The sequence below is a fragment of the Sceloporus occidentalis genome, unplaced genomic scaffold, assembly GCF_023333645.1.
Source record: "Sceloporus occidentalis isolate IW3139 unplaced genomic scaffold, rSceOcc1.0.p SCAF_1, whole genome shotgun sequence".
NCBI classification, from domain to species: Eukaryota; Metazoa; Chordata; class Lepidosauria; order Squamata; family Phrynosomatidae; genus Sceloporus; species Sceloporus occidentalis.
The window spans coordinates 182,266,134-182,293,522 of NW_028316981.1; the positions used below are offsets into that span (position 1 = coordinate 182,266,134).

At 46.8% G+C, this 27,389-nt stretch overlaps 1 protein-coding gene across 2 annotated transcripts; it reads left to right on the forward strand.

The window, feature by feature from the left end:
* Nucleotides 1-381: 381 nt before the first annotated feature.
* On the forward strand, nucleotides 382-27,288 carry HCFC1 (host cell factor C1). 2 transcript variants are annotated; one of them, XM_089485584.1, is made up of 26 exons: nucleotides 382-1,634; nucleotides 5,275-5,423; nucleotides 5,909-6,069; nucleotides 6,374-6,582; nucleotides 6,751-6,835; nucleotides 6,930-7,036; nucleotides 7,128-7,307; nucleotides 8,632-9,042; nucleotides 9,919-10,079; nucleotides 10,413-10,604; nucleotides 10,916-11,143; nucleotides 11,460-11,564; nucleotides 11,874-12,093; nucleotides 12,325-12,467; nucleotides 12,549-12,687; nucleotides 14,634-14,854; nucleotides 16,488-18,225; nucleotides 19,875-20,044; nucleotides 21,212-21,755; nucleotides 21,875-22,240; nucleotides 23,178-23,299; nucleotides 23,390-23,527; nucleotides 23,663-23,848; nucleotides 24,021-24,318; nucleotides 25,249-25,312; nucleotides 25,892-27,288. In XM_089485584.1, exons 1-26 carry the CDS (start codon nucleotides 1,406-1,408, stop codon nucleotides 25,929-25,931), a joined length of 6,606 nt encoding a protein of 2,201 aa, XP_089341710.1. In that variant the 5' UTR covers nucleotides 382-1,405; the 3' UTR covers nucleotides 25,932-27,288. The 2 variants fall into 2 exon arrangements, with proteins under 2 accessions (XP_089341710.1, XP_089341716.1); XM_089485590.1 differs by lacking the exon at nucleotides 382-1,634 and adding an exon at nucleotides 3,451-3,577.
* Nucleotides 27,289-27,389: the final 101 nt, after the last annotated feature.

Consider the following 27,389-nt stretch of genomic DNA (forward strand, 5'->3'; position numbering starts at 1 on the left):
TATTATATATATATATATATATATATGTATATATATATAAACTTGAAAATACCTGACTGGAACCCTCCTTTTAATTTTTTAAATGTATTTATATTCAGTGTGATCTATGTTACAGTTGGGAAAAGCGTTGGCTGATGATAGCCTTCGGTTTATAGCAGTTCAAAAGAAAAGGGGGTGTGTGTGCTTACTCCTCTTAAACGCTTTCCTTTCTCAAGGCATAACAAATACATTTTATTAATAAATAAATAAGAGGGGGTTCCAGGCAGCTTCCAAAATGGCGCCGCGCAAGAGGCGTCCCTCCCCCAAGATGGCGGCGCCCTTGTGGGAGGGGTTTCCGTACAGACGAGAGGCCCTCCTCGTGGCCCCGCCCACCGCCGCCTCCTCCGCTGCCGAGGAAGAGAGAGAGAGAGAGAGAGAGAGCGAGAGCCTGGGAGAGACTAGACTCCTCACACAGGCGCAAGATGGCGGCTCCCAGGGCGGCGTGAAGGCTCCTGGAGCCCGCAGCTTGCCCCGTCGGGTGCCGTACAGCGAGCGGGGATCGGTGCTCGGAAGCCCGGGGGAGGCTTAGGACTCCTGGCCCAGGAGCAGGCAGGACGGGAGCGAAGCAGGAGGAGGAGGAGAAGGGGAAGGGGGTTGAGGAGGAGGGGGAGGCGGCTTATTCCCTCCCTGCGGCCGCCATTTTCCGCCCGGGCAACACAAGATGGCGGCTCCCAGGGCCGGGCTCTGAGCGGGAGGAGGAGTAACAACTGCCCCACGAGGGGTAGCTCCCTCCAGAAGGGGGGGCAAGACGGGGGACGGGGCTCTTTTTTTTCCTTCCCCCAAAAACGTAGGGCCGGCTTTTTGTATCAATCCCCCCCCTTTGCAAGGAGAGGAAGGCATTAGGCCCCGCTGGGCTTCCTCGAGAGTAAGCGCCTCCTCCTCTTCTGCTTTAAGGGAACACGGTTCAAACAAAAACAGAGGAGGCTCTTCACCCCCCCCCTCCCAATCTATCCTTCATATTATACATATACATATATATAGTTTGAGCGGGAGATCTCTCTCTACTCCTTTATTTTTTGTGTCTCCAAATATTAACCCCTTTTGCTGGCACTGACACACTTCTCCTAGTAGTAAATCAAATAAAGAGGTACCTGGCTTCATTTGGTCAGGCTTGGGGGGGCCCATATATATATATATATATATATATTTGCCCATCGCTATATATGTAATATACTTTTTACCTTAGAAGACAGAAAGAGTGTGTCAAGGGAAGGAGTTGGTGTCTCTGTTATTATTACTGTTTTCATTTTTTAGCCACCAAGGAGAATTGACCAGGTTCCTCTTCCTCCTCCTGGTCCTTTGGAGGGGGGCTGGTGGTTGGGAAGGTATAGTTACACTGAGAGTTGGGAGGTGTGCTAGGTCCCCTATGGCTGCCGCCACCACCGCCTCGCCTCTGGTCCCTATCGGGGGCTCCCCTGTAACAGGTGCCTCCGCAGGGCTCCTCCTGCAGCCCAGATGGAAGAGGGTCGTCGGTTGGTCAGGGCCTGTCCCTCGCCCCCGCCATGGGCACCGCGCTGTGGCCATCAAGGAGCTGATCGTGGTCTTCGGAGGGGGAAACGAGGGCATCGTCGACGAGCTCCATGTCTATAACACAGGTAAGGGACGGTAAGGACCACCAGTGCCTCCAGGGTTATCTGTTATAGCTCGAGGGAGCTTTTACACCCACTTGGTAAAAAAACAATCCTGCACAAAAGTATGGTCCTAGACACACTGCAGAAACAATCATCCACTTTGAGACCGCTTTACCTGCCCTGGCTCAATGCTAGGGAATCCTGGGAACTCTAGGTTTTCTGAGACATTGAGCCTTCTCTGTGGCAGAGAGAGAGAGAGAGAGCTCTAGGGCCACAATAAACTACAATTCCCCAGATTCCCCTAATAGCACTGAGCCAGGGCAGTTAAAAGCGGCCTCAAAGTGGATTGTTATGTCTGCGGTGTGTTTTTGGACCTATGAAGTGGTGGGGATTGATGGTTCGTGTATAGTGTGAGAAAGAGATCTCTGTGTGGTGAGATTCTGCATGGAAGTGTAAAGTGGGGATGGATGATTCGTGTATAGCCTGTGTGTGTGTGAGAGAGAGAGCTCTTGTGTGAGGTTGTATATGCCTAATTCTGTGTAGTTGTATATGCCTATATTCTTAGGGTCTCTGAATTTTTTAAACTGGTGTCCCACACTTAGCCTGCTAAGCTGCAAGTAGGATGTTAATACTGATAGCATAGTTATTGTGGTTAGATGTCCCACACTTAGCCTGCCAAGCTGCAAGTGGGTTGTTAACATGGATAGTATGAGAGAGCTAGAAGGGTGGAATGGTCCTCCTTGTTCCTTCTCTGTATTGCATTTCCTCCAGCCCTTTGGGGTGCTGCATGAGTCTCACATGCATGAGTCCCTTTCTCTGTTAGATGGAGCACCAGTGACTTCCTGCAAGAAACTTTTTCATCTTTGCACTTCTGCCCATAGAGCATCAGTTCTTTAGAGGTGCCTGTTTTTGCCGGGGAGGGGGGGGGCGGACATACTGTTATAAGACATGGAGTAGTACTGTACCCAGTTTTATAACAGTAATAGGTTTGGGGCAGGCTTCTCATCTTCTGTTAGCAGAATATCTTGAGAGGATTGTTTTATGGCAAGCATGGAGCCCCTGTTGCCAGTCTTGATGGGATGGGGGCAGGTGGGTTAGGCGTCCATGGAGGAAATGGGTAGGCTGGCAAAAAGAGCACTCTGTACCAGATTGATAGAAGAAGACAAATTCCAGAGAATTGTCCCATCATGAAGCCAGCGCACCCGGCTTAGATCACAGCCCAGGGTATTCTGAGGACACAAGTGCTTTCACACTCAAGTGAACCCTGGTGTGCTGGTGGCCACACAGTTTGTCTGGCATAGTACAAATTCCCTTTCCTCCCTGTGTCAGTGCCCTCTTTCCCCACATATACTAATGTGAGAGGTGTGGGGCACTTGCAAAGGAGCTTTTTTTCCTCCCCAAGGGCTTGGCGGGAAAAATTCAACTTTCAAATGCTGCAGCTTTTAACTCCTGCCTGGTTTCCTCGCTGAGATACATAGAGCCCAGCGGTGGTGCCACCGTGCCTGCGAAGTGCACTGTGAGCAAATGGTGGGACGTTCTACTCTGTGTCTCATTGGGAAAGGTGGAAGACCCTCACCTCCAGTGCCAGGAACCAGCGATGTTCTGCTTTGGCGTTGGCTGAAGTAGCTTAGAGTATTGGGTTTAAATTTTTGCCTGGTGCCAATGGGAAAACCTGCTTTCTCTCTCTGTAAGCAAGTCCCACCCTCGTTCCACTGTGCTTGTTCTTCATTGGAAGGCAGAGCATAGGGTGGAGTCTGTTGATTTCTACAAGCTAAGCTGCGTAGCGGTGCATTGTGATGTGAGTTCAGTTGCCTGCCAAAATGGAGGAAGGGGTGGCAAGTGGGTCTGGTTTATTTGAGAGCTGCTGCTGCACACCTACAGCACTGTGAATACAATCCCAAAAGACCAGCAACCTGTGGGAATGCACACGGTGCTCTTTTTGGTGTGTGCGCACGGGCAAAGACAAGGTACAGTTTCTAAGTCCCATTTTGGCAGTAGGTCTTAATGTTCCAGGGTTAGATGTCCCACACTTAGCCTGCCATTGCAAAGCTGCAACATTGAGTTGTCTGGACTCCACATATAACAAACCTGAGAGGTTAGCTCAGAAGAATGAACTTTATCAGAAAGGGTTTCTTGAAAATAGCCTTCATTGGTTAAAAGCTATTGCATTTTCTAGATCTGATAGGCCCTGTTTAGTCTTAAAGGAGCTACTTTCTGAACTACGTTATGGTTCCTCTCTTGTGTGCTCGGTCCCTGTTCTGCAGATTACATGGTCTTCCTAACTTGGAAAGCATAGTGTGGAAATTTTGTTTGCTTCAAGTCAGGCAGTTTTCTACACTGGTAATGATTTTGTTTTGTAACATTTGCATGAAATTAGAAACAACCTGGTTTTAAACATACAAAACAACTTTGCATATTTTGAAACATGTGAATTAATTTAATCTGCATTTCTTTGTTTTGGAAGAACAACTATAAACCCAGCATGAAGCTCAGGGAGCACAAAGTGGAGATGGCCTTTCCTTAGGAAGACACTTAAGATCACTTTAGTCAAAATGTACAGTTCTTGGATTTATTTTAGTTTTTTCACACCAACAACCCCCCCCCCCCCAAAAGAATGCTGCTTTCTTTCTGTAAGAACTTGACTTCAGATGTTTGGGCTTTCTTCCTTTCCCATCTCTAGTCTTTCCATGCTACTAGTCTTTGCGATACTGCCACCTCTGCAGTCAAGTAACTTAAAAAATGGTTTTAGGTATCTTGCTGAAAGCAGTGCCTTCTTTCCCCCCAAAAAAGGTATTAGTGGTGGAGCTAGATTGGCATTCCATGAAGATATACTATTGTGTAGTTATATCAAAGATGGTTGAACTTGTCTGGGGCTCCAATTTAGGTTATTCCAGTAGTGAATGCGTGGGGTGAAGCACTATGTTGGGTTTGTAAGTACATGTGGGAGGAAGTGTGTCAGCTACTGCCACCCCCTTCATATCAGCCCCCATCTCAGCCACCACTTCAGACTTCTCTTGTTGTGTAACCCAGGGCTGGGCAGTAGGGATGGGTCCAGCTTTTTGATTAGCAGCTATCTCTTTTCTTTTGTTTTCATGATAGATTCCCCCCCCCCCCCCAGCTCTCACTATAAGCGCTTCTGGATGGCAAAGCCCCTTGCATCCATATAAAGCGGTGGAGGAACCCTGTCCCTAGAATATGAAGAAATGTTTCTCCCATCCCTCTGACAGGTCCTGTTATTGTGGCTCACTTGCTTTATTTTATCCCCTCAAGAATGAAGTCGTAACCTCGCAGTGTTTTCTGGTAGCTTCTTTGTTGAAAAGCTATCATGGTTTTGAAAAATAGTGTGCCTCAAGAGATTTAATTGTCTGGAGGAAAGTACATTATGGCAAACCTGTTTTAGGAACAAGCAAAGATACCACTGTAGTTGGTGGCTAGTTGTGAGGGCTCAACCTTCAAATTAGTTGATATACTGTCTTTTGCTCAATAGTCTGCCAACTGAGAATTGAGAAAGCACCTTAATCCTCATGTCTGTGCTTTAATTTCATTTCGGCGCATCCAGTGAAATTGTTTCTGTGTTTCCAGACTTATGCTAACCTGGACATCAATTGCACTGGAGTGCTGAATTTAAAGTATCCTTTTTGACTTCTCTCTGCTTTTCTTCCAGCTACGAACCAGTGGTTCATCCCAGCTGTGCGGGGAGACATCCCACCTGGCTGTGCTGCCTATGGTTTTGTTTGTGATGGGACACGCCTGCTGGTCTTTGGTGGGATGGTGGAGTATGGCAAGTACAGCAATGACCTCTACGAACTACAAGTGAGTAGCTACCAGGTGTAATAATGTTCCCCTCAGTTCAGAAAGAAGATATGACAGTGGTGGCTTAAATCTAACCAAGGAAGGACTGTATGGGACTTCTGGTCCAGTACTAGGATGTATAATTCAGTGCTTAGTCTTTTTTGGGGGGAGGGGGGAGTTACTCAGGTATTACTTATAGTCATTGTTTCTACTCTGTTGCTTGAGAAGCAGCAGGGAGCTATGAGCTACTAGAAATGCATCTCTTTCCTCTTTTCCTTTCTTTCAAAGTAGTAATTCCTGATGCTTTTATGTTTGGGGTGGGATAAGTAGTCTGTGAAATGTTTTGACGCTTGACAGAACCCTCAAAAACAACAAGATTATTGCTAGGAAACTGTGAGATTTCTAGTCCAAAATAGATGAAGCAGCAGCCCCTGTACTGTGATTTCAAAAAGAAAACACACACCATCATTTGCTTGCCTTAATAATCGAGTGGATCATTGTTCTAGGCCAGCCGTTGGGAATGGAAGAGACTGAAGGCCAAAACTCCCAAGAATGGCCCCCCACCCTGCCCACGCCTTGGCCATAGCTTCTCATTGGTGGGCAACAAGTGCTACCTATTTGGGGGCCTTGCCAATGACAGTGAAGATCCCAAGAATAACATCCCCAGGTATGTTGGTCACGTCTTGCCCTGTTTCATGGGGAAGATGCAGCAGTCCAGGGACAAGGCCCTTTTACAACTGAACCAAGGCTTGTCTTAATATAACTTGAGTCTGGCAGGAAAAGCTCTGATTTGTGAGCATGTTGCAGTGGAGCTACAGCTTCCTTACCCATCCCATATAAAATACCCATTTCATTGATTTTAAGGAGGGGACTACAAGAGCCCAAGTCAACAGTGATGACCAGTTGAGAAACATACAGCTGTTGTTGCTGTCCTGTGTTTTCATATCGGTCTGTGTTCTTATTTCTTAAAGATATCTGAATGATCTCTATATCTTGGAGCTGCGTCCCGGTTCTGGTGTGGTCGCTTGGGACATCCCTATCACATACGGTGTACTACCCCCACCAAGGGAGTCCCACACTGCTGTGGTATACACGGAAAAGGACAGCAAAAAATCCAAACTGGTCATATATGGTGGCATGAGTGGTTGTCGTCTTGGTGACCTCTGGACACTTGATATTGGTAACAGCACCAGGACTGAGATTTGGGGGGGGGGGGGATAGGGTTGATTGGGAAGAGGTTCAGGTTTGGTATTCCTGAAAAGAATACCAACTCTGACCCATGTGTATGATAGCTTGGAAGCAGGTTCAAGCAATGCGTGTAATCTTTTGGTTGTGTTTCTCCCTCCAGATTCTCTGACATGGAACAAGCCCACCTTGAGTGGAGTGGCTCCCCTCCCCCGCAGCTTGCACTCAGCTACAACCATTGGGAACAAGTAAGTCCTGTGCCTGGTATACTTCAGCCTGATCTCTGACTCCTCTAAGTTGAGATCAATTCACAATTTTTGCTTTCTTTTTCCTGTTTTACAGGATGTACGTATTTGGGGGCTGGGTGCCTCTAGTCATGGATGATGTCAAAGTGGCCACACATGAAAAAGAATGGAAATGCACAAATACTTTGGCCTGCCTCAACCTAGGTATGTGAGGGTGTCTGCTGTACCTTAAGTCCCATTGCATCCTCTGATACCTTCATGTCTGATCTTCCCTTTGTGTCTTTCTCTCTTCCAGACTCCATGTCTTGGGAGCCCATTCTGATGGACACCCTGGAGGATAATATTCCCCGGGCACGGGCTGGACACTGTGCTGTAGCCATCAATACTCGCTTGTATATCTGGAGTGGTCGTGATGGCTACCGCAAGGCTTGGAATAACCAGGTTTGCTGCAAGGATCTTTGGTACCTTGAGACAGGTAAGAAGGAAGAGGTTTAGATGTAGCTTATTATTAAATTGGCTTATTATTAAAACTTTGCACAGTTTCAAGACTGAGATTCAACTCAAATGTGCATAAGTAGTGAATGATGCAGCCATTCCTGGACTATTACTTTGGGATACATGTGAGGTGGGTTGTATTTTTGCATGCTCTTCCGTGTTTCTGAAAGCATTGTGTTGGGGGAAGAAGTATTCTGTTTTGTTAATTCTGTTTAAATTCTTAACTACAGCAGAAACTCTATGTGTGGTTGGTGGACAGAGACCAGATGAGCTAATTTTTCATAGGCAGGGCACTCAAAAAGTTCTCCGCTTTCATTTTGAAGTGATATGATTTGGAAAGAGCTGTACCATAGGAATTCTTCTGAATGTGTAGGGTAATCAGTGTTGAAAGCTCTACTGGTCTTGAAAATATGGTGGTTTGTTTGGAAGGGAATTGTATTGGCATAAACTGGATGGGAAAATATGGTTCTTTGGCAGTGCGTCACTACCAACCCTGTCTCTATACCCAAGCCCCTGGACATTTAAAAAAAATGAGGCCTAAAATTGCCCAAACTACTGCAACAATCTCTTAACTCCAAGAACCTCCAGTACTGACCAGTTTTCATCTGAAATGAAGATGGGAAGTGCCAGGACATCTGTTGGAGTTATCCAGGATAGGCTTGTGAAGTCCAGCAGAGGGCAAGGTTGTGAAATTGCCCGCCTCCATGAGCTCTTCCTGATGTCAAGCAAAGGTTCCCAATCTCTTTAGGATTTGTTGGTATAGAATGCAGGTAGGCTCTGCCCATGTCCATCCTGGTTGCTTCTCCCCATCCCAGTGCCATTCTGTGGGTGCACCCCTTCGTTAGCATTTCCAAAGAGTTTGAGTAAAAGTTGGGTCTATTAGAATTAAAAATGGATCTGTTTGAATATTACATGGATTCCCTTATCCTGCTCCACAAATTCTCAAAACACAGATTAACGAGAGATTATTTATGATTCGATGTTGATTCTGGGGAAACAGTTTGGAAAAATCACGGGGCTCCATAAGTACCTGTGCTTCAGACCCATGTTTTTGTCCTGTGGTGCCTTAGTGTGCACTGAATCCATATTTTTTTAACTGTCCAGTCCATGGAGATAGATTTTAATCTGTAATTTCATGGTGCTGTAGTATGTGGAGTCCTTAACATAATCTGTTTTACTGATTTAGTTTGTATATCAACATGTCTCTGTAATCTTATTCTTTTGACCCAACTCCATCCAATCCCACCCCACCTTCCTCACTCTGCACCTTCCTAATGCCACTTGCTCTTCATCTCACCTCACAGAGAAACCTCCATCGCCTTCACGGGTGCAGCTGGTCCGTGCCAACACCAACTCCCTGGAAGTGAGCTGGGGTTCTGTCTCAACTGCTGACACTTACTTGCTACAGCTGCAGAAGTACGACATCCCAGCTGCCACCTCGCCAGCTGCCAATCCTGTACCCTCAGTGCCTGTCAATCCCCCCAAGAGCCCTGCTCCAGCTGCAGCTGCTCCTGTCCCTGCTGTGCAGCCACTGGCACAAATGGGCATCACCCTCCTGCCCCAGACCACAGCTGTTGCTGCCGCCGCCACCGCTGCTGCTGCTGCTCCTGCCCCACCTACCACAACCACCATCCAGGTGCTGCCTACTGTGCCTAGCAGCCCCATGCCAGTGCCTGCTCCTTCTGCCGCCGCTGCTGCAACCCCTCGTCCACAAGGTAAGGAGGAAATCCTGCAGGATAGAGAGTCAGACCACCAATCCCCATCCTATCAACTATTAGCTTGCTTTTTTCAGCCAGTGAAAGTGCATTTTAGTGCCAGTTAGAGCCCTGCTTAGTGGAAAACTTCATTATATAGACCTCTGCACACACTCACTGTTAAATAATTTTGCTTTAGAGTTTCTGCTTTGTGAAACAGGAACAAGACCCTGCCTCCAAGGGCCCAAATTTTGGCAAGAAGTCCCCAGGGAGTTGTAGGCAGAGCACATCCTTTTACGTAGTAAAATAAATAACAGGCCATCTCTTAAAACTTGGCCATACTGAGCATATTGCACTCATGATTCATTGCTGTTTTTTTTAATGTAGGATTCCAGTTAATTTTCTTGGTACAATTTTTATGAGCATCCTTGAGATCAGAAATTTGATGGAATGTGAATATTTTAATTAAAAAGCATGGGTCCTAAATCCTAATCTTTGGTTGGTTTAAGTTGACATTATTTCCCCCTTTATGAGAGCTTCTGAAAATTACCTGATGTGAGAGTTTCCATGAGAGAAACTTTCACTTTATGTAAGGGAAGCATTGGGATCAAGGTCGAGCAAGCTGTATTGAGTGCCATGTACTTTAAAGATCTCATTTTAGGTCCATATTGCTCCATTTATGCTGATAATCGTGGGTTGAACATTTTCGCATCTTCAGCTAATATTAGCAAGAAGCTCTTTTTGTATTGTGCTGCTTAGTCCCAGGGTATGGGATTAAGCCTTTGTCAGGATCACTGGCTTTAGATATTTTGAAGACAATGCAATCACAGTTATTAGTAGTTCTTTGTGTTAACCCAACTCCTGTCTTACTCTCTCTATTGCCTTCTTTCTCGGTAGCTGTCCCAGCTGTGCTGAAGGTTACGGGCCCACAGGCTACCACTGGGACTCCACTGGTGACAGTACGTTCAGCTGGGCAGCCTGGGAAGGGCCCAGTGACAGTGACTTCATTGCCAGCTGGAGTGCGCATGGTGGTGCCCACACAGAACACTCAAGGAACGGTGAGTACTAGAATCCCACCACCACCACCACTTTATTGTTGTGTGCCTTCAAAGTCATTTCTGACTCTCACAGGGTTTTGTTGGCAAGGTTTGTTCAGAGGGGGGTTGCTATTGCTTTCCTCTGAGGCTGAGAGAATATGACTTGCACAAGATCACCCACTGGGCTTCCATGGCCGAGTGAGGATTTGAATCCTGGTCTCCAGAGTCATAGTCCAATATTCAAACCATCACACCATGCTGACTCTATGCCACTACCACTCAGGGTATAACTAAATAAGTATTATTATTTTTATTATTATTTCTAACTGTTCGGTTTTCTTTTCTCATCTTCAGGTGATTGGCAGCAGTCCCCAGATGAGTGGCATGGCTGCTTTGGCAGCTGCTGCTGCTGCCACTCAAAAAATTCCACCATCCTCGGCCCCTACTATGCTCAGTATGCCTGCTGGCATAGTTAAGACTGTTGCTGTTTCCCCGGGCACCACCACGCTACCCACCACAGTTAAGGTAGCTTCTTCTCCTGTCATGGTAAGTGTCTGAAGTGTATTCTTGTGGCCTAGGTGATCTGGCTCCCCACCCAACACCAAGGAGCAGCCATATTCTGCACAGTGTAGATGACATAATGACAACATCTTATTTGTCCCCTGTAAATAGAAGCCTGGACTTTTGGTTTCTAATCTAGTCCTTTTTAAAAAATAAGCAAACAGCTACATAGTTTGACTTCCCTGAGAAATGTCTTATGGATGGGCAGTAAAGTTATGTTATCAATTAAATAGATTCCTGGGGGATCCTTTTAAGATGTCTTCACCCTTCTCATGCTTCTTATGCTTGCCAAACAGGTGAGCAACCCAGCAACTCGGATGCTGAAAACTGCTGCTGCCCAGGTTGGCACCTCAGTCTCTTCATCTACCACCAATACACCTACCCGTCCCATCATTACCGTGCACAAGTCTGGGACTGTCACTGTAGCACAGCAAGCCCAGGTGATGACCACTGTGGTGGGTGGAGTGACAAAGACCATCACATTGGTGAAGAGTCCCATATCGGTGCCTGGTGGCAGTGCATTGGTAAGTATCCAAGCAGTATGGTGAGCAGGGAGGGAGTTGAAAACAGAATATGGTTTTGTAGCCCTTGTCTTAACTATAAGTAGACCCATTCAAAGGTGGCTTCTTGTGAGGTCTGGAGTGGGGGTAATTTGTTCTTGTAGCAATAGTTAATAGTTCACCCTTAATAGTCCTGCCTCCTAACAGGTTACTGGCACTTTATTGATCATGCTTCTTAAAAAGTATGGATGGTAGCAGAGGGCAGGGTGTGCAGGCATTGTTCCCTTCACATTTTACATTAGCCTGGGGCAAACCTCCTTCTCTGTCCTTTATTTGACAGATTTCCAACTTGGGTAAGGTGATGTCTGTTGTCCAGACAAAACCAGTCCAGACATCAGCTGTGACAGGCCAGGCATCAACTGGCCCTGTGACCCAAATAATCCAGGTAAGACTGTGTGCAGGGGGTGGTGGACAGGTTTAAGCCTGGTCTGGATACACAGTGTTTACAGTACAGCTGCCCACCACCAGTTGAAATCATAGGCTGAAGTTGGCTGTGGGGAATTTCTTCTTATTAAACTTAATTTCCACTTTTTTGCCAAAAAATTGCATTGAAGGCAGCTAACAATAACAAAACTTAAATGAGAACAGCAAGGTAATTAAAACATTAAAACTGGTTGAAAACACAGTGTAATCACATCAGTAAAAAGAAAAATTTGTGTATTGTTGATTTTTGGTATTTTGTCTGTTCTCTTAGACCAAAGGGCCCCTGCCTGCTGGTACTATTCTAAAACTGGTGACCTCAGCAGATGGAAAGCCCACCACAATCATCACCAGCTCCCAGGCAGGTGGTACAGGTACCAAACCTACCATCCTGGGTATCAGCAGTGTCTCTCCCAACACAACCAAACCTGGTACCACCACCATCATCAAGACCATCCCCATGTCGGCTATTATTACCCAATCAGGTGCCACAGGTAGGGAGTGGAATATGATTGCTATCTTCTAGTATATGACACTAGCTAAAGTTTAGCAATAGTGACTGACTGTGGCTGAGGATTGGATAGCAGAACTAAAAGACTTCTGGAAGGCAGCTGATTTGGGCAGCAGCCAATAGAATTAAAAGTGGTCTGCAGGGGCATTTCAGGGTGTACAAATGATGGGTGGCTAAAGTCTTCCTCTCCACAGCTCTATTTCTGCTTTTTCAGGTGTTACTAGTAGCCCTGGAATCAAATCTCCTATCACCATCATCACCACAAAAGTGATGACCTCAGGCACTGGCACACCTGCCAAGATCATCACAGCAGTACCTAAATTGGCCACAAGTCATGGGCAACAGGGTGTGACACAGGTAAGTTGTTTGGGCAGACTGAGAGGGATTATAGACCCTGTTGTCCTGAACTTTGACTTGAGATCAAAACTGTCTTTGTAGGTGGTGCTTAAAGGAGCGCCAGGTCAACCTGGCACTATCCTGCGAACTGTCCCTATGGGTGGAGTGCGCCTCGTCACACCTGTCACTGTGTCTGCTGTCAAACCTACTGTTACCACTTTAGTGGTCAAAGGAACTACAGGTAACCTGCAGGACAACTGATAGTGAAATGTGATAGGAATATATCTGTTTTCCATTGCAAAGCACTATCCACTGGCTAACTGTTTGATGGGTCTTACTAACTGTGTGCAGCCTCTGGGTGAATGCTAACTACTTAGCTCATGTGGTTCCTTGATTGCTTTGTAGCTGGTTTTCAGTAGCATGTTCTTCCTGCCTCTGAGGGTTATGTATTCTCAGAAACATGGATTACTTCTAGGATCATCTAAACTCACGATTATGGACTATTGGAGGTCTAGAACTTTTCGGCCATACATATCAGCACACTGTGCAAAATACAAACCACAATGGTAGAATTCAAAGATATAGCCATGTTAATCTGTAGAATCAATATGTAGAGATCTTGTGGCACCTTTGAGAATAACTGAAAGAAAGAAGTTGGCAGCATGAACCTTCATAGACTTAAGGCTACTTCCTCAGGTGCATTTGATGGAGTAGAAAGCCAGGGACAGACTTATATATGCCACTGGTGTGAGATTGTCAATTCAATTTTAAAATCCTTTGTGTATGGAAGTACACTGGCAAGTCCAGTTCTAACTATGGTTGTGAACAGAGGCATAGGAAACTACAGCGCGCCTGCGCCATATGCGGCCTTGAGCATACGCGCTCAAGCCGCGGGGCGGAAAGGGCGGCGCGTCCCATTCAATTGAATGGGCGCACGCGCTCATTGCACCCCATGCGCGCCCGCGCCACCGCGCACGAGCCCCATTGTTTCCAATGGGGCTCGAGCATAGGTGGAATTCGCCTTACGCGGAGGGATCCGGAACAGCGAGGACGGACTGTATCCTTAGTGTGTGGAAATGAAGTGGCAAATCCAGTTTGGCATTGAAAACTAGCCTGTAAGTGAAGGAATAGATGAGTGTAGGATGTCCCAATTAGGAAGGGGTCAGATAATGTTGAAATGTGTGTAGTGTGCCAGGAAGCCATTATCTTTGTTCAGTCCATTGCTGAGGGACTTTATTTATTTATTTATGCCCCACCCTTCATCCCTAAGGCTATCAGAGTGGCTTACAATTATTATTTTTAATTAGACTGTTCCCTGCCCTCAGGCTTACAATCTAGAAGACACGACACAAAAGGAAAGGGAATGGTGGTGGGAAAGCGGATGAGGTCCAGTGGTTATTCTCTCCCTCTGAGGCCTGGACAAAGGCAGATGGACTGGAGGGAGGGATCTTCTTCAGGCTAGCCCTGGTGGAGCTGGGCCTGCCTGTTCACTCCCTCGCAGGCCGAAGGATGACAATTATGGAGGGAGGGCTCTCTATCTTCAGGCTAGCCCTGATGGAGCTGGGTCTGCCTGTTCACTCCCTCACAGGCTGAAAGATGACAATTATCATGGAGGGAGGGCTCTTTTTCTTCAGGCTAGCCCTGGTGGAGCTGGGCCTGCCTGTTCACTCCCTCACAGGCTGAAGGATGACAATTATCATGGAGGGAGGGCTCTTTTTCTTCAGTCTAGCCCTGGTGGAGCTGGGCCTGCCTGTTCACTCCCTTGCAGGCTGAAGGATGACAATTATGGAGGGAGGGCTCTCTATCTTCAGGCTAGCCCTGATGGAGCTGGGTCTGCCTGTTCACTCCCTCACAGGCTGAAGGATGACAGTTATCATGGAGGGAGGGCTCTTTTCTTCAGGCTGTAGTCTGTGGATTAACTCCCAATTCTGCTGTTTCTGTTTCAAATCTACTGTTCTAGTTCTTTTGTTCAAGGACCGCAGTTCTGAGGTCTGAGATGGAATGCCCAGAGAGATTGAAATGTTCTGCCACCTGTTTTTGTGTATTCCATTCCTAGTGTCGATTTATGTCCATTTATCTTCTGACGCAGGGCCTGGCCTGTTTGCCCAATGTAGAGTGCTGATGGGCATTGACTCTCAACATACAAATCACAGTGTTCTTGATATCAGTTTTCTCCTCTTTTTTCAGGTGTCACAACTTTGGGGACTGTAACAGGCACAGTCTCAACTAGCCTGGCTGGGACTGGGGGGCACAATACCAATGCTTCACTGGCTACACCCATTACCACCTTAGGCACAATTGCCACACTTTCTAGCCAGGTCATCAACCCAGCTGCCATCACTGTCTCTGCAGCTCAAACCACTTTGACAGCAGCAGGAGGCCTGAGCACACCCACCATCACCATGCAGGTATGGAATAAGTTGGGTGGGGGGTGGTCCTCTTCAAGGTTTTGTTTTGTTTTTTCATGTGTGCATGAGAAAGAGAGTAACCATCAAGGTTGTTCAATAAAGTTTGTATATATGGCAACCTTGGAGAGTTGATTCAGAGCAAAAAGAAAGTAGTCCTTCCTACAGCATAGTTTGCACAACTGACTGTCATGTCATGTGGTGATCCCTGATGTAGGTTACCTTAAAATGGCTAGGCAAGCTCCATGGGTTCCCAAGACCATTTCTTCTCGCTCTTGAACCCTCTGGAAGGCTTACCAATTCCTCTGCATGATACCAGAAGTGATAAGAGGGTCACTCCTTTGGTTAAACCAGATGTTCGTGGAAAGCACGCCATATTTTAGAGGATTATGACCCACAGCAGGTGCAGTTCTTGTTTTTTGTGTTGGGAAAGTCAATTCAGACATTTTAGGAGGAAATTAGTGGCCTGCAAAAACAGTACTGTACGTATTACGATTTACAGCCTGTATTTTGCCCGCACTTGCTTCTCTTAAATATATAATAGGAAGGAGGCATCTTGTCATCTGTTGGAAGCAATAGCTAAGTGGAATTTGCGTGGGCTATAGCAGTACACCTCTGCTTATCAGTTTCCAGGTGACAAACCAAAGGGTTACTGTTATCATACCCTCCTTCTAGGCTTCCTAAGAGAATCTGTTAGGCTGGCAACTCATGAAACAGATGACAGTCAGAGCTTGAGAAAGTTACTTTTCTGTGTTCAGCATTAGATGGACTCAGTTTGATCCACCAGACTCTGGTGTCTTATTAAGCGGCTGCACCAAAGGAGGAAAGATATGTAATGTGACTAAATGGCATTTATTCCAACAAGGACATTTATGAAGGAGAGAGTGAGTAGTTCTAGGATATGAGACCACCTTGAAGTGGTTACTGAGTCTCATTATTTTTTCTAGGGTATGCACATTCATCATGGGAGTGAAATTTCAGAAGGTCCCATGTTGCCCATCCCTGCTTAAAAGAATCCAGAAAAATGTGTTTGTGCATAAAAAAATAGACAAATTCCTTGTAGTTTCAGCAAATGCCCCCCATATCACAGTTCACTACCATATCCTGATTTAATACAGAGGCAGCTTGCATGGTACATACAGCAAAATAAATGCACTTGATGAGCTGGTCTTTGTCTTGTAAATAAAGATAAGATGTTAGCTGTGGTTCTGGGCTTCTATGTCTTCATCTGTCTATGGGTCACAGGCTTTCTACTGAACAGTAGGGTGGCTACTAGATCTTTGTTTTCTAAGACCTAGATCGCAATGTATCTAATTTTTTATATCAATGAATGTGTGTGCGTGTGCTGAAACTACATTTGTAGTCCTTAGCTGATAGAACTCAGTTGTCCAGCTTCAGAGTGAAGGTGAATGGGAGAAGTCATGTTTTTCCTTAGAATTAGCATATTAAGGAAAGCGATTGTACTAAATCTTATTGCAGATAATTCAAATATGTAATGTGCAGCAAGAGATGGTATAGTCATTTCATCTCATTCTGTGTAACATATAGAATCCTTCTTAGGTTTTATCTTCATTAGTCTCTTACTGAAGTGTTTGTCCTAACCTGTGTGTGTCTGCTTGTATCTCATTACTTCTAGCCTGTCTCCCAGCCCACTCAAGTCACACTGATCACAACACCGAGTGGTGTAGAGGCCCAGCCAGTACATGACTTGCCTGTCTCTATTTTGGCCTCACCCACCACAGAGCAACCCACAGCCACCGTTACTATTGCAGAATCAGGGCAGGGAGACCAACAGCCAGGCACTGTCACTTTGGTGTGTTCCAATCCACCCTGCGAGACACATGACACCGGCACAACCAACACAGCCACAACAACTGTTGTGGGCACTTTAGGTGGACAAGCCCAGTTGCAGTTTGTCTGTGATGGGCAAGAAGGTGGGCTTCAGCCAAATGGGAGAGTGGTGAGGGTATGCTCAAACCCACCTTGCGAGACTCACGAGACAGGGACCACCAACACAGCCACCAATGTACTGAGTGCTGGGCAGAAGGTGTGCACCAACCCACCCTGTGAAACGCATGAGACGGGCACTACCAATACAGCCACCACTTCTAAAACAGAGAAGGCACCAACAGACCCACCATGCCAAACGTTCCAGACTAGTGCTACTGGCACCACCATGACCGTGAAGCCCATTGTGGGTACCAGTCAGCTAGTGTGCTCCAATCCACCCTGTGAAACTCATGAAACGGGCACCACCAACACAGCTACCACCGCCACTTCCAACATGGGTCGGGGTCAACCCGACAGTGAACAGACAGATCCAGCAAACCCTCCGTGCCAAACAAAGCAGACTAATACCACCAGCACCACAATGTCAACAAAAGCAGATGTTGCAACAGAGCAGCCCTGCCCAGTTCGCATGGTGAGTTTTTTGACAGCTGCTGGTACACCCACTGTTGCCTCTGGGACCTCCACAGCACAAACCAGTGAAAGACTACCAGCCCCCAAAAGTTTGCAGTGTGAATCCCATCATACCCACACCACCAACACTGCCACTACAGCTCGGTCTCTCATGGGCCGAGGGCAACCTGATGATGAGTGGGTAGGATCTGCCAACCCTCCGTGCCAAACGCAGCAGACGAATTCCACCAGCACCACCATGTCTGCCAAAGCTGATGTGCCTACAAAACAGTCATGCACATTGCAGATGGTTTCACCAGATTTGGCTGCAAAGCCAGCCTCGCTGAGCACACCTTGTAAGACCCTCAAAATGGACACCAAGGACTCAAGCCCACAGGTGTGCTCTAATCCGCCCTGCGAAACTCATGAAACGGGCACCACTAACACACCATCTGTTGCTGCATCAAACATGGGTATTACCCAGCAGGTTTGCTCCAACCCTCCTTGTGAGACTCATGAAACAGGCACCACCAACACAGCCACTTCCAGTATGGCTGCAGGGCAGCAAGTGTGCTCCAATCCACCATGTGAGACCCATGAAACAGGCACCACCAACACAGCTACCACAACCACTTCAAACATGGGTGCTGGGCAAGGTGAGAGTTCTGGACAGGGTGAAAGTACCCAGCAAACCCCCAGTACTCCTCCCTGTGAGACGCAGCAGACAAGCTCCACTGGCACAACTATGACGCCCAACATTGGAGGTGATGGCACCCAGGTTTCCAGCTCAACCTTTCCGCAGGGTGGAGGCTCTGAATTGGGAAAAGTAACTGAGGTAGAGACTGCAGGCCCTGATGGATCACCGCCCCGGAGTCCAACACCCAAAGTGTGTTCCAACCCTCCTTGTGAGACCCATGAGACTGGAACAACGCATACAGCCACTACTGTCACATCCTCCATGGGGTCCAACCAAGGTAAGAGCAGGCATGGGGAGGGTGTTACAGGCAATGGCTCCCATCATACATTTGACTCTCTTAAGCCAATGATGTTTAGATTGTGTTCTGGGCAATTTGACAAATTCGTATGCGTCTCTCAATGAAAATATTAATATTGGTGGGCAAGTGGAAGTATAACCGCTCTTTGCTTGCAAAGGCTGTACAGCTTACGTAGATTGGTAGCAGGGTCTTACACATCAGGTTAATATATGCCTCAAAACCCTTATCTAGTGGGTATGGGCTTTATAATTGGTGTTGTGAGGTGGAGGTGGTAATGGAAACATCATAGTTGGAATCTCATTTTCTGTGTCAGTGAGCAGGATGCATTAGTGTAGGACTATATGGTAAATGTGGTGGCTTAGTGGTTAAGACACCAATTTTGATGATCGGAGGATAAGAAGGTTGGCAGTGTGAGGCCTGAGTGCTGCATGTGGAGCGAGCTCCTGTCACTAGTTCCAGCTTCTGTCAACCTAGCAGTTTGAAAGCATGCCAATGCAAGTAAATAAATAGGTACCACTTTGGTGGGAAGGTAACAATGTTCGGTGCAGTCATGCTGGCCATATGACCACCAGAGCAGTCCTTGGGCAACGCTGGCTCTTTGGCTTAGAAATGGAGATGAGCACCGCCCCCTACAGTCGGTTACGAGTACACATTTATGTCAAGGGACTACCTTTACCTTTATATGCTATTTAGCATTACCTGTTCTAACATAGTCGTCACAGTACTTAATTGAATCCCTGTTTACTTTGGAAGTTGACTTCTTGCTCATTTAGGAATATAAGTCTTTGGTTCTAGAGTAGCTGGATTGAATTTCTTCCTTGGAACTCACAAGAGAGAAGAGTATTGATGAAGAAGTTTATTTTGGAAAACACAACTTTGCACTTCATTGTTGATCTGCCTCTGTGTTAGGATCATGTTCTCAGCTCAGGCAATGTAACACTCAAGGGCCTGCTCAGAGTGAATGGCATATGTGTTCCAAAACATTGCTACTCAAAGTGGTGGACCAGTGACAGCCCACACGCTATTGGCTGACCATCCACTGTAATTTTCCTGGAAAGAAGAACAGTTGTGGTCAATGTAGTCAAATATGGTGCCAGTCCCTGGCCCATTGAGGGGTGATAAAAAATTCTGACAGTTCCCCATATCGTTGGCTGTTGAGATACAGTGATTCTTGAAAGCAGAGGAGTAGAGTGGTCATGGTCAGTCTGGTGCCCCTCAAAGTCTTTGGTTGTCAGTGCCTGGTGAATTTCCCACAGAAAAAAAAACATTGTAGCCAATGAGTACAAAATGGCTCTGGTCTCTGGCACCTTAGGCAAAAAAGTAATCAGCCTCCCCTCCATATCAGATAGCTTGAGAGGCACTGCTGTAGTATTTATAACACAGTGGGTGAGTGGGTGGGTGCCAATTGCAGATAAGGGTTTCTTTGGAATTGGAAAAGTGCTGCTTAAGACTTCTACTAGTTGTGAGTCACATCTGCTTGCAGTAAAATACAGATTCTCCTTACTGTAGTTGTGCTGTTGCTCTTGTATGAAGAATGGGCATCAGTAGACAAAACCAGCATTCTGTTGCCCTCTTTTGGCCAAATTTGTGGCCTTGAGTTTGTTGCATAATCAGTTTCCTCTTTGCAGACCAGCCGCCTGCTACCAATGGCCAGCAGGGGGAGCCAGAGACAACTGTGAGCGAGAGCACAGCTGCCGCCAGCAGCCCCAGCGCTGTAACTACCACCGTTCCCTCCACGCAGACCCGGGCTGTCACCACTGTGACACAGTCCACACCTCCGCCAGGACCCTCAGTGCCGGTGAGCATTATGGAGTGGGATCTGAACTGGAATAAACCTTTGCACCCTCATCTTTTCCAAGTGACCGTCCTGGAGCTGAGGCTCAAAAGACCTCACCTGGTCACATGGCTTGATTTGAAAGGGGTTCTTTAACCCTGACAAGGTAGCTAGTCGGCCTCAGGTTGCCTTTAAGTCAGCTGGATGGGGAACAGCTATCATCCTCATCCTGACATTGTCCCTGTATGGAGTTTGGTGGACTTCTTTCAAGCTGTATCCCTTTTGGTCCCTTGCCTCTGTCCTTATTATAACCCCAGGTTTTAGTACTTGGATGGGAGACCATCAACAAATACCAGGTGCTGTAGGCTGTATTTCACAGAAATATAGAAACTGGCAAAATCACCTGTGAGTATTCCTTGCCTAAGGAAACCCTATGACATTCATGAGGTCACCATAGGTCTACCGGTGACTTGAAGGCACATATACACACATGATGACTGAGAGCTTGACTAGGTGGACACTTATTCTCCTCCAACAGTTCTGTATGCTATTGTTGTTGTTATATTTATACCCTGCCTTTTCCCCAAAATTAGGATACAAAGCAGCTTACATCTAAAAAACAGTACAGTTAAAAGCTTACAAAAGTTACATTTAAAATAGAATTACATTATTACAGTATTAAAATAGATCATTAGTTTAAAAATAGAACATAATTTAAAAAGATAAAAGCACTTAAAAGCCAATTAAAAACTATACACTTTAAAATAATTCAACACCCTAGGTCATTCTTTAAAAATCCTCCTGTTTTGAACGTCTGTCTGAATGAAAAGATTTCTGCCTCCCGACAGAAAGAAAAGGAAAGGGCCATTTTGTCCTCCATGGGAAGGGAGTTCCACATTCTAGGGGCAGCCACAGAAAAGGCTCTGGCCTATGTCCCACCGACCATGCTTGTGATGGAGGTGGGTTGGAGAGAAGGGCCTCTCCTGAAGATCTCAGGGAGATACAGTCTGCCAAAGAGCCTGGCTTTCAGTGTGTTGGCTTTCAGAGGTGTCTAACAGTTAGTACTTCACATAAGGTATAGACAGATTAGATCAACAGGTAAAAGACATTTCTTTTTCACTCCTGCTTCATCCTACTTGGTCTAGCCTTCCTGATAGGCTGCCTTCTAATGTTCCCTCATTCCTGTTGCAGAATATCTCTTCATTGGCTGATGCTCCTGCAGAAGAGGCGGCTCCTCCTGCTGAAACCCCAGCAGCTACCAGCACAGATGCCCTCCCAGGGCCCCCTGAGCCCTTGCGCCCTTCTGTAGAGATGCAGTCACCAGCAGCGGTAGCACCTGAGCCTCAGGAGCAAGTCCAGGCTGCCCTTGCTAGCACTCCGCCAGCAGAAGGCCCACCTGCTGAAGCTGCCCAGCAGCCAGAACTCCCAGCTCCTGTGGAGGAACCGCCACCAGCACCAGCAACACCTGCTCAGGAGCCTGTGGCTATGGTCGTGCTGCCCCAAGCCACCCCTACTGCTCCTCCGCCACCCTCAGAGGTAGAGCAGTTGGCCCTTCCCCAAGAGCTGATGGCTGAGAGTCAGGCAGGTGCCACCACACTCATGGTGACAGGGTTGACACCAGAGGAGCTGGCAGTCACTGCAGCTGCAGAGGCTGCTGCCCAAGCTGCTGCCACTGAAGAGGCACAAGCCCTGGCAATACAGGCAGTTTTGCAAGCTGCCCAGCAAGCTGTCATGGGTAAGTACCGTCAGTTTGCTTTGGGAACTCTTCTCTTTTGGCTCCTGGCTCTGTGAGACTCATTGCCTCTTTCCAGTGACCCATTCTGCCTCCTGTTTAACATCTAGCCTCTTTTACAGGTCCTGGAGAAGCTATGGATACATCTGAGACAGCAGCAGCACAGGCAGAGCTAAGTCACTTAGGCTCGGAGGCTTCAGAGGGCCAGGCCACCGCCATCCCAATTGTCCTAACACAGCAAGAACTGGCTGCCCTTGTACAGCAGCAACAACAACTCCAGGAGGCTCAGGCAGCAGCAGTAGCAGCTGCTGCCGCAGCTGCCGCTCAACAACATCAGCCTCAGCACTCACTGCCTTCCCATTTACCCACAGAAGCCCTGGCCCCTGCTGATAGTCTCAATGACCCTGCCAGTGAAAGCAACGGTCTGAATGAGCTGGCAAGTGCCGTCACCAGCACAGTTGGGCTATTGCCCCCTACACCCACAGAAAGTAAGTGGTTCCAACAAAACATACTTCCATTAAGTTGACTGGTCACTTTGTAAGCTTGGCTGAGTTACTTGTCACATGTTTTGCTTCATAATCCAAACATACATATTGGTGGTTTTGATCCATCTTTGAAGGAGAATTGAGTAAGTCTGTCAACCATCTGTATTACCTATGAACGTGTTGCCCTTGTGAATGAATGTGTTACCTGTCCAACTAGCTTCATAGGCAAGGGCTATGCAAAGTTAGATCTCACTTTTTCTTCGGTGGAGGCGGATCAAAATCTCCATAGGCCAGGTTGGACACTGTGGCGGTAGCCAGATAGGCTTCACACTGCCTGGCAGCCACAGCATTCACATCGGTGGCTAGTCCCACCAGGCAGCGACTGAAAGTTGCATCTGATAAAACTTGACAGGCTTTTTGGGTTTATTTTGGGGAGGCTTAGAGAGTACCATCCACAAAGCTGTTGTTTCTGGAGGCTTCCAAGAATGGCAATAAATATTAGGTTGCAGGGACTTTGGAGGAGGTCAGTAGGGGCTTGAGGGCCAGATAAAAGAGATTGGGCCGTACACAACTCATGGACCATACTTCCCCATTGCTGCTGTAACGGTGATGATTCTATGGAAATGAATGATAAGCTCAGTGCTATTTGGCAAAAAACTGGGAAGAGTATTTGTGGTGAGTATTTCCATGGAGGTATTAGGAGAGAAAGTCATCTTCATGAATATTGAGGACTCCTTAAACTAGCTGTAATCTTATGCAAACTCCAAGGAAACTCTCACCCTTTGGAATCTGTGTAACCTGAGTCTCTTGATTAAGGAAGAACTAGATTTTTTTTTAACCTCGATTTACTCCCTGCCTTTAGGGATAGAAAGACTTCTTTGGACAACAAGTGATCCATAACTGCAGTTTTCTTGCCCCTTTCTTTTTTCCTTCCTGCCAGGCCTTGCTCCATCAAATACTTTTGTAGCCCCACAACCGGTGGTGGTGGCGGCCAGCCCAGCAAAACTGCAGGCTGCAGCTGCTTTGGCAGAGGTTGCTAATGGCATTGAACCAGCTCCAGTGGTAAGCTAAAGAAGTTTGGGGAGAGGGATGGGGAGAAAGACACATTTCTGAGTTCCCAAGGCTCACCCACTGTTCTCTCACTTGGCCTAGAAACCTGAGCCTCCTGCACAGCCTCCAAAGGTGGTTGTGAAGAAAGAAAATCAGTGGTTTGATGTGGGTGTTGTCAAGGCGACCAACATGATGGTGACACATTACTACCTGCCTCATGATGATGCATCTGCTACAGATGTGAGTGCCCCGCCATGCCTTTTGCCTTCTCTTTCTGGTACCCTCTCATGAAAATGTATGATTCTCATCCTTCTCCTCCTACACTCACCAAAATGATCCCAAAGTTCTTTTCTCATTATAATCTTTTCCCTGCAGGATGACTCGGGCACTATACCTGATTATTCTCAACTCAAGAAGCAGGAACTGCAGCCGGGTACAGCTTACAAGTTCAGGGTGGCAGGAATCAATGCCTGTGGCCGGGGCCCTTTCAGTGAAATCTCAGCATTCAAGACCTGTCTGCCTGGCTTTCCTGGAGCACCCTGTGCCATTAAAATCAGTAAGGTCTGTGCTTTTTTGTTGTGTATCCCACAATTTCAGCTTCCCATTGCAAAAGCAGCTTTTCTTACCACCTCCTTCCTCCTCTTGGTTTAATAAATCTTGCTTCACCATGACTTTTGGGGTGCCCCTGATGTTATCTCTCAAGCTATTTTTTGTCTGTTTTTGTTTGTTTCAGAGTCCTGATGGAGCACACCTGACTTGGGAGCCTCCTTCTGTTACCTCTGGAAAGATCACAGAGTACTCAGTATACCTGGCCATCCAGAGTGCTCAGGCAGGAGAGCCGAAGAGTGCAGCCCCAGCTCAACTGGCCTTCATGAGGGTTTACTGTGGGCCCAGCCCCTCATGCCTGGTGCAGTCAGCTAGTCTCTCCAATGCCCACATAGACTACACCACCAAGCCTGCCATCATTTTCCGTATTGCTGCCCGCAATGAGAAGGGTTATGGACCGGCCACACAAGTCCGATGGCTTCAAGGTGAGTGGTGATGTCATAGGAATTTCAGGGAGAGATGAAGCTGCAGGTGTTTGTGAGTGTAACCTTGTTCCCTTGGGGAAGGTGGCATGGACATATCTTTCAAATACATTCCCGTGTATAAGAGAGAGAGCAATTATTGAGACCCCATGGTTTCTTTCAGTGTTTTAAATATCTGTGTCATTACATTTAACTATTTTGTTGAGGTGGGAAAGGGGGCATGAGCAGAAAGTAGGGGAAAACACAGTACTTATGCACTCAGGGGCAGGTATGTCAGTGGAAGTACCAAGGCCAATGGGGAACTCCATCTTGCTTATTTAAAAGGATGTAGGCCTTTTCAGAAATGTACCATATCATCCTGATTCACATGCAAAGCTTGGCATTTAAAGCTGGGAGCATGACAGCCCAGGTTAGGGTAATTACTTGGTGACAACTGGAAGAAGTAATTCTTCAGGTGGGGTAGCCTGGCACAGGGTCTGCTTTTGCCCATGGAAATTTAAAAAATCATTGTCATCAAACTTTGGGGCAGAAATTCCACAGTTAAGTGTAGAATGTGTCGTTTGTTCATAGTCCTGCCTCATCCAACTTCATAGCAATCAAAAGTTCCATACTCTTAAGACAACTTGACAAGATACTTATAAATGCCATGATTATCTTTGGATCACCAGTCAGTGTCTGGAGAATAAAGTGGACCCCTGAATATACACGTCCTATTAAAAAGATTGTATGTACAGCACTGTGTAAATTTACAGTGCTTTATAAATAAAGGTTAATAATAATAATAATGTAATGGCAGGCATCTCCATTTAATCTCTGCCTGTTTGAGTGCTTGCAGATGTGTCTACCAAAATATGGTACAATCCAATAGGGACTTTGCATGTATGAGAGAAGCTCTGCACCTCCATTGGATGTAATTTGTCCTTCTTTTTGCAGAATCCAATAAGGATGGTTCCATGGTAAAACCAGCCAACAAGCGACCGCTTTCCTCGCCCGACCTGTGAGTATCTAGACACACAGTGTGTCCTGCTAGAATCAGAGAAAGGGATGGGTATGAATGGGAAGAGACCCCTGGAACATATGGTTGGATCAGGTTGCCACCTCCTCCCTGGTGTGTCCAAATTCCTTTTCTGTGACCATCAAATGGACATAACTTGTTACAAAGAGGTGACTATCCCATACCAGATGGGAATGCTTATTCCTTTTGTTCCCCCAAATAATTTTTGTAGCTGTTCTGCATTGGTGGTCATCACTGAGTTAAAGAAAACATAAATATCTTTGAAACTGTGCCTCAGGTTAAGTGAGGGCAAGGATTCTTTCACGTGTGCCAAAATACCTTGAGTCTACAAAAGGATGGTCTTACTTGTACCAGAGAATCCCTGTGCTTCTACATATTCTTTAAAGATCTATTTTTCCATGAACACAATACAAGGCAGTGAATACTAGTAACCCCTCTGAAACTGGCAGGCATCCAATACAGACTTCTTAGATGGTTGGAATTAAGTGTTGGCTAGCATGTTGCTATTATCAGTGCTATTTAGGAGATGTGCACCTGACAGTTTCTCCTTTTCTTTGTTAGGAAAACTGCTCCAAAGAAGCCCAAAGCAGATGGGCAGTGAAGGGTGTCCCCAGCTGTCCTCTCTTCCTGCCTTCTCCACAGCCTCTGCCTGAACTCCCAGCCAGCCAGCCAGCTGCCCCCGTGTGTGGAGGAAGATGGAAGCGCCGAAAGCACATTTCATACACTGTGGGGCTGGACTGTTGGGGTGCAGGGGGAGAAGAGACAGAGGCTCATGCGAGGGAGATCCAAGCAGGGGCCACCCCTGTGCCATGCCCCAGCCTAGGAAGGGGGACAAAGAAATGGCATTCCTCCCCCATCCCCTGCTGCCACCCCATTGACTTGGACAATGATACTGGGGTGGATTTGGAGGGGAAACTTGTTAATGGGGGGAGGGGGGCTGTTGGGTTTTTTACAAGTTGCAGTTACAGGAATGAAGTTCTTTTGTATTCCCCAGCATCTTGTGTGTTGGAGGTGGGAGAATTCACTCCCCTGCTTCCAGTTCTTGCCTCTGTACAGAACCTCTCCCTCAGTTTAGTTTTTAGTGTCTGCGTTGGTAATGGAGAGGAGCCTCTGCTGTCTTGGGATGGAGTGGGGGGATGTGTTGTGGTTGGACCACAGATGCAGCTACTTTGAACATGGGGGAGGGTTGCAGCTCATTCTGCAGCAGCTGTTCTTATGCTCAGCCCAGAGTGTTTGTGGCTTCAACCTATCCCCTATACATGCAACAGGCCCTCTCCTGTTAGCAGCACAAGCTAATTCCCCCTGCTCTTCCTCCACCTGGCCACAAGGTGGCACGCTCTAGGCAGTTATCTTGCCATTCCTCTCCATTGTTTTGTATAAAACTTTTTTAAAGGAAAAATTTAAAAAAGGGTTGGGGCCACATATCCTGCTGTGCTACACAGGGTAGGAGCTGTTGACTTAGGATGCTCCCTCCAGCAAGAATCTGGGGTAGGAGGTCCCCCTGGAGGAATACTTCCATCCCAGTCTGGCTGCCTCTCTGGACATTCCACAGAGAGGAGGGGAGAAAAGCAGCCAAGGCTCATTCTTTCAAAGTGAGGGCAAGGCAAGCTCCCTCATAGGCCCATGCTGATAGATGGGCTCCATTCTCAAGGAGATGGGTAGGCAAAGGAGTGGTCCCCCACAGGAAAAAGAAAAAAACAAACCCCAGGAGCAGATCCCTCTCCCCAACTTGCTCTATGCCCTGGTCTTTTGTATTATAGTGTATTTCGCTGTGTTCCCCTTTCCTGTTCAGACCATAAGATTCCTCCTGCCCTTCCTTTATCTTACCCAATTTATTTTCCATTGAGACAGGAACAACCCTCATAGGAGTTACCCATAGCTATCCATCCTGCTCCCCCAGTGCTGCGTATCTGTCGTTTTTGTGCTATTTTGAACAATTAAAAGACCTTTTTTTTTTTTTTTTTTGGAAGCAAGCTGTGAATGTTTGTCAAATTAGAATGTTATACATCTCTATTTTAGGTGGGTTGGGACAGCTTTTGGGAAGCGAAAGGCAAACAGG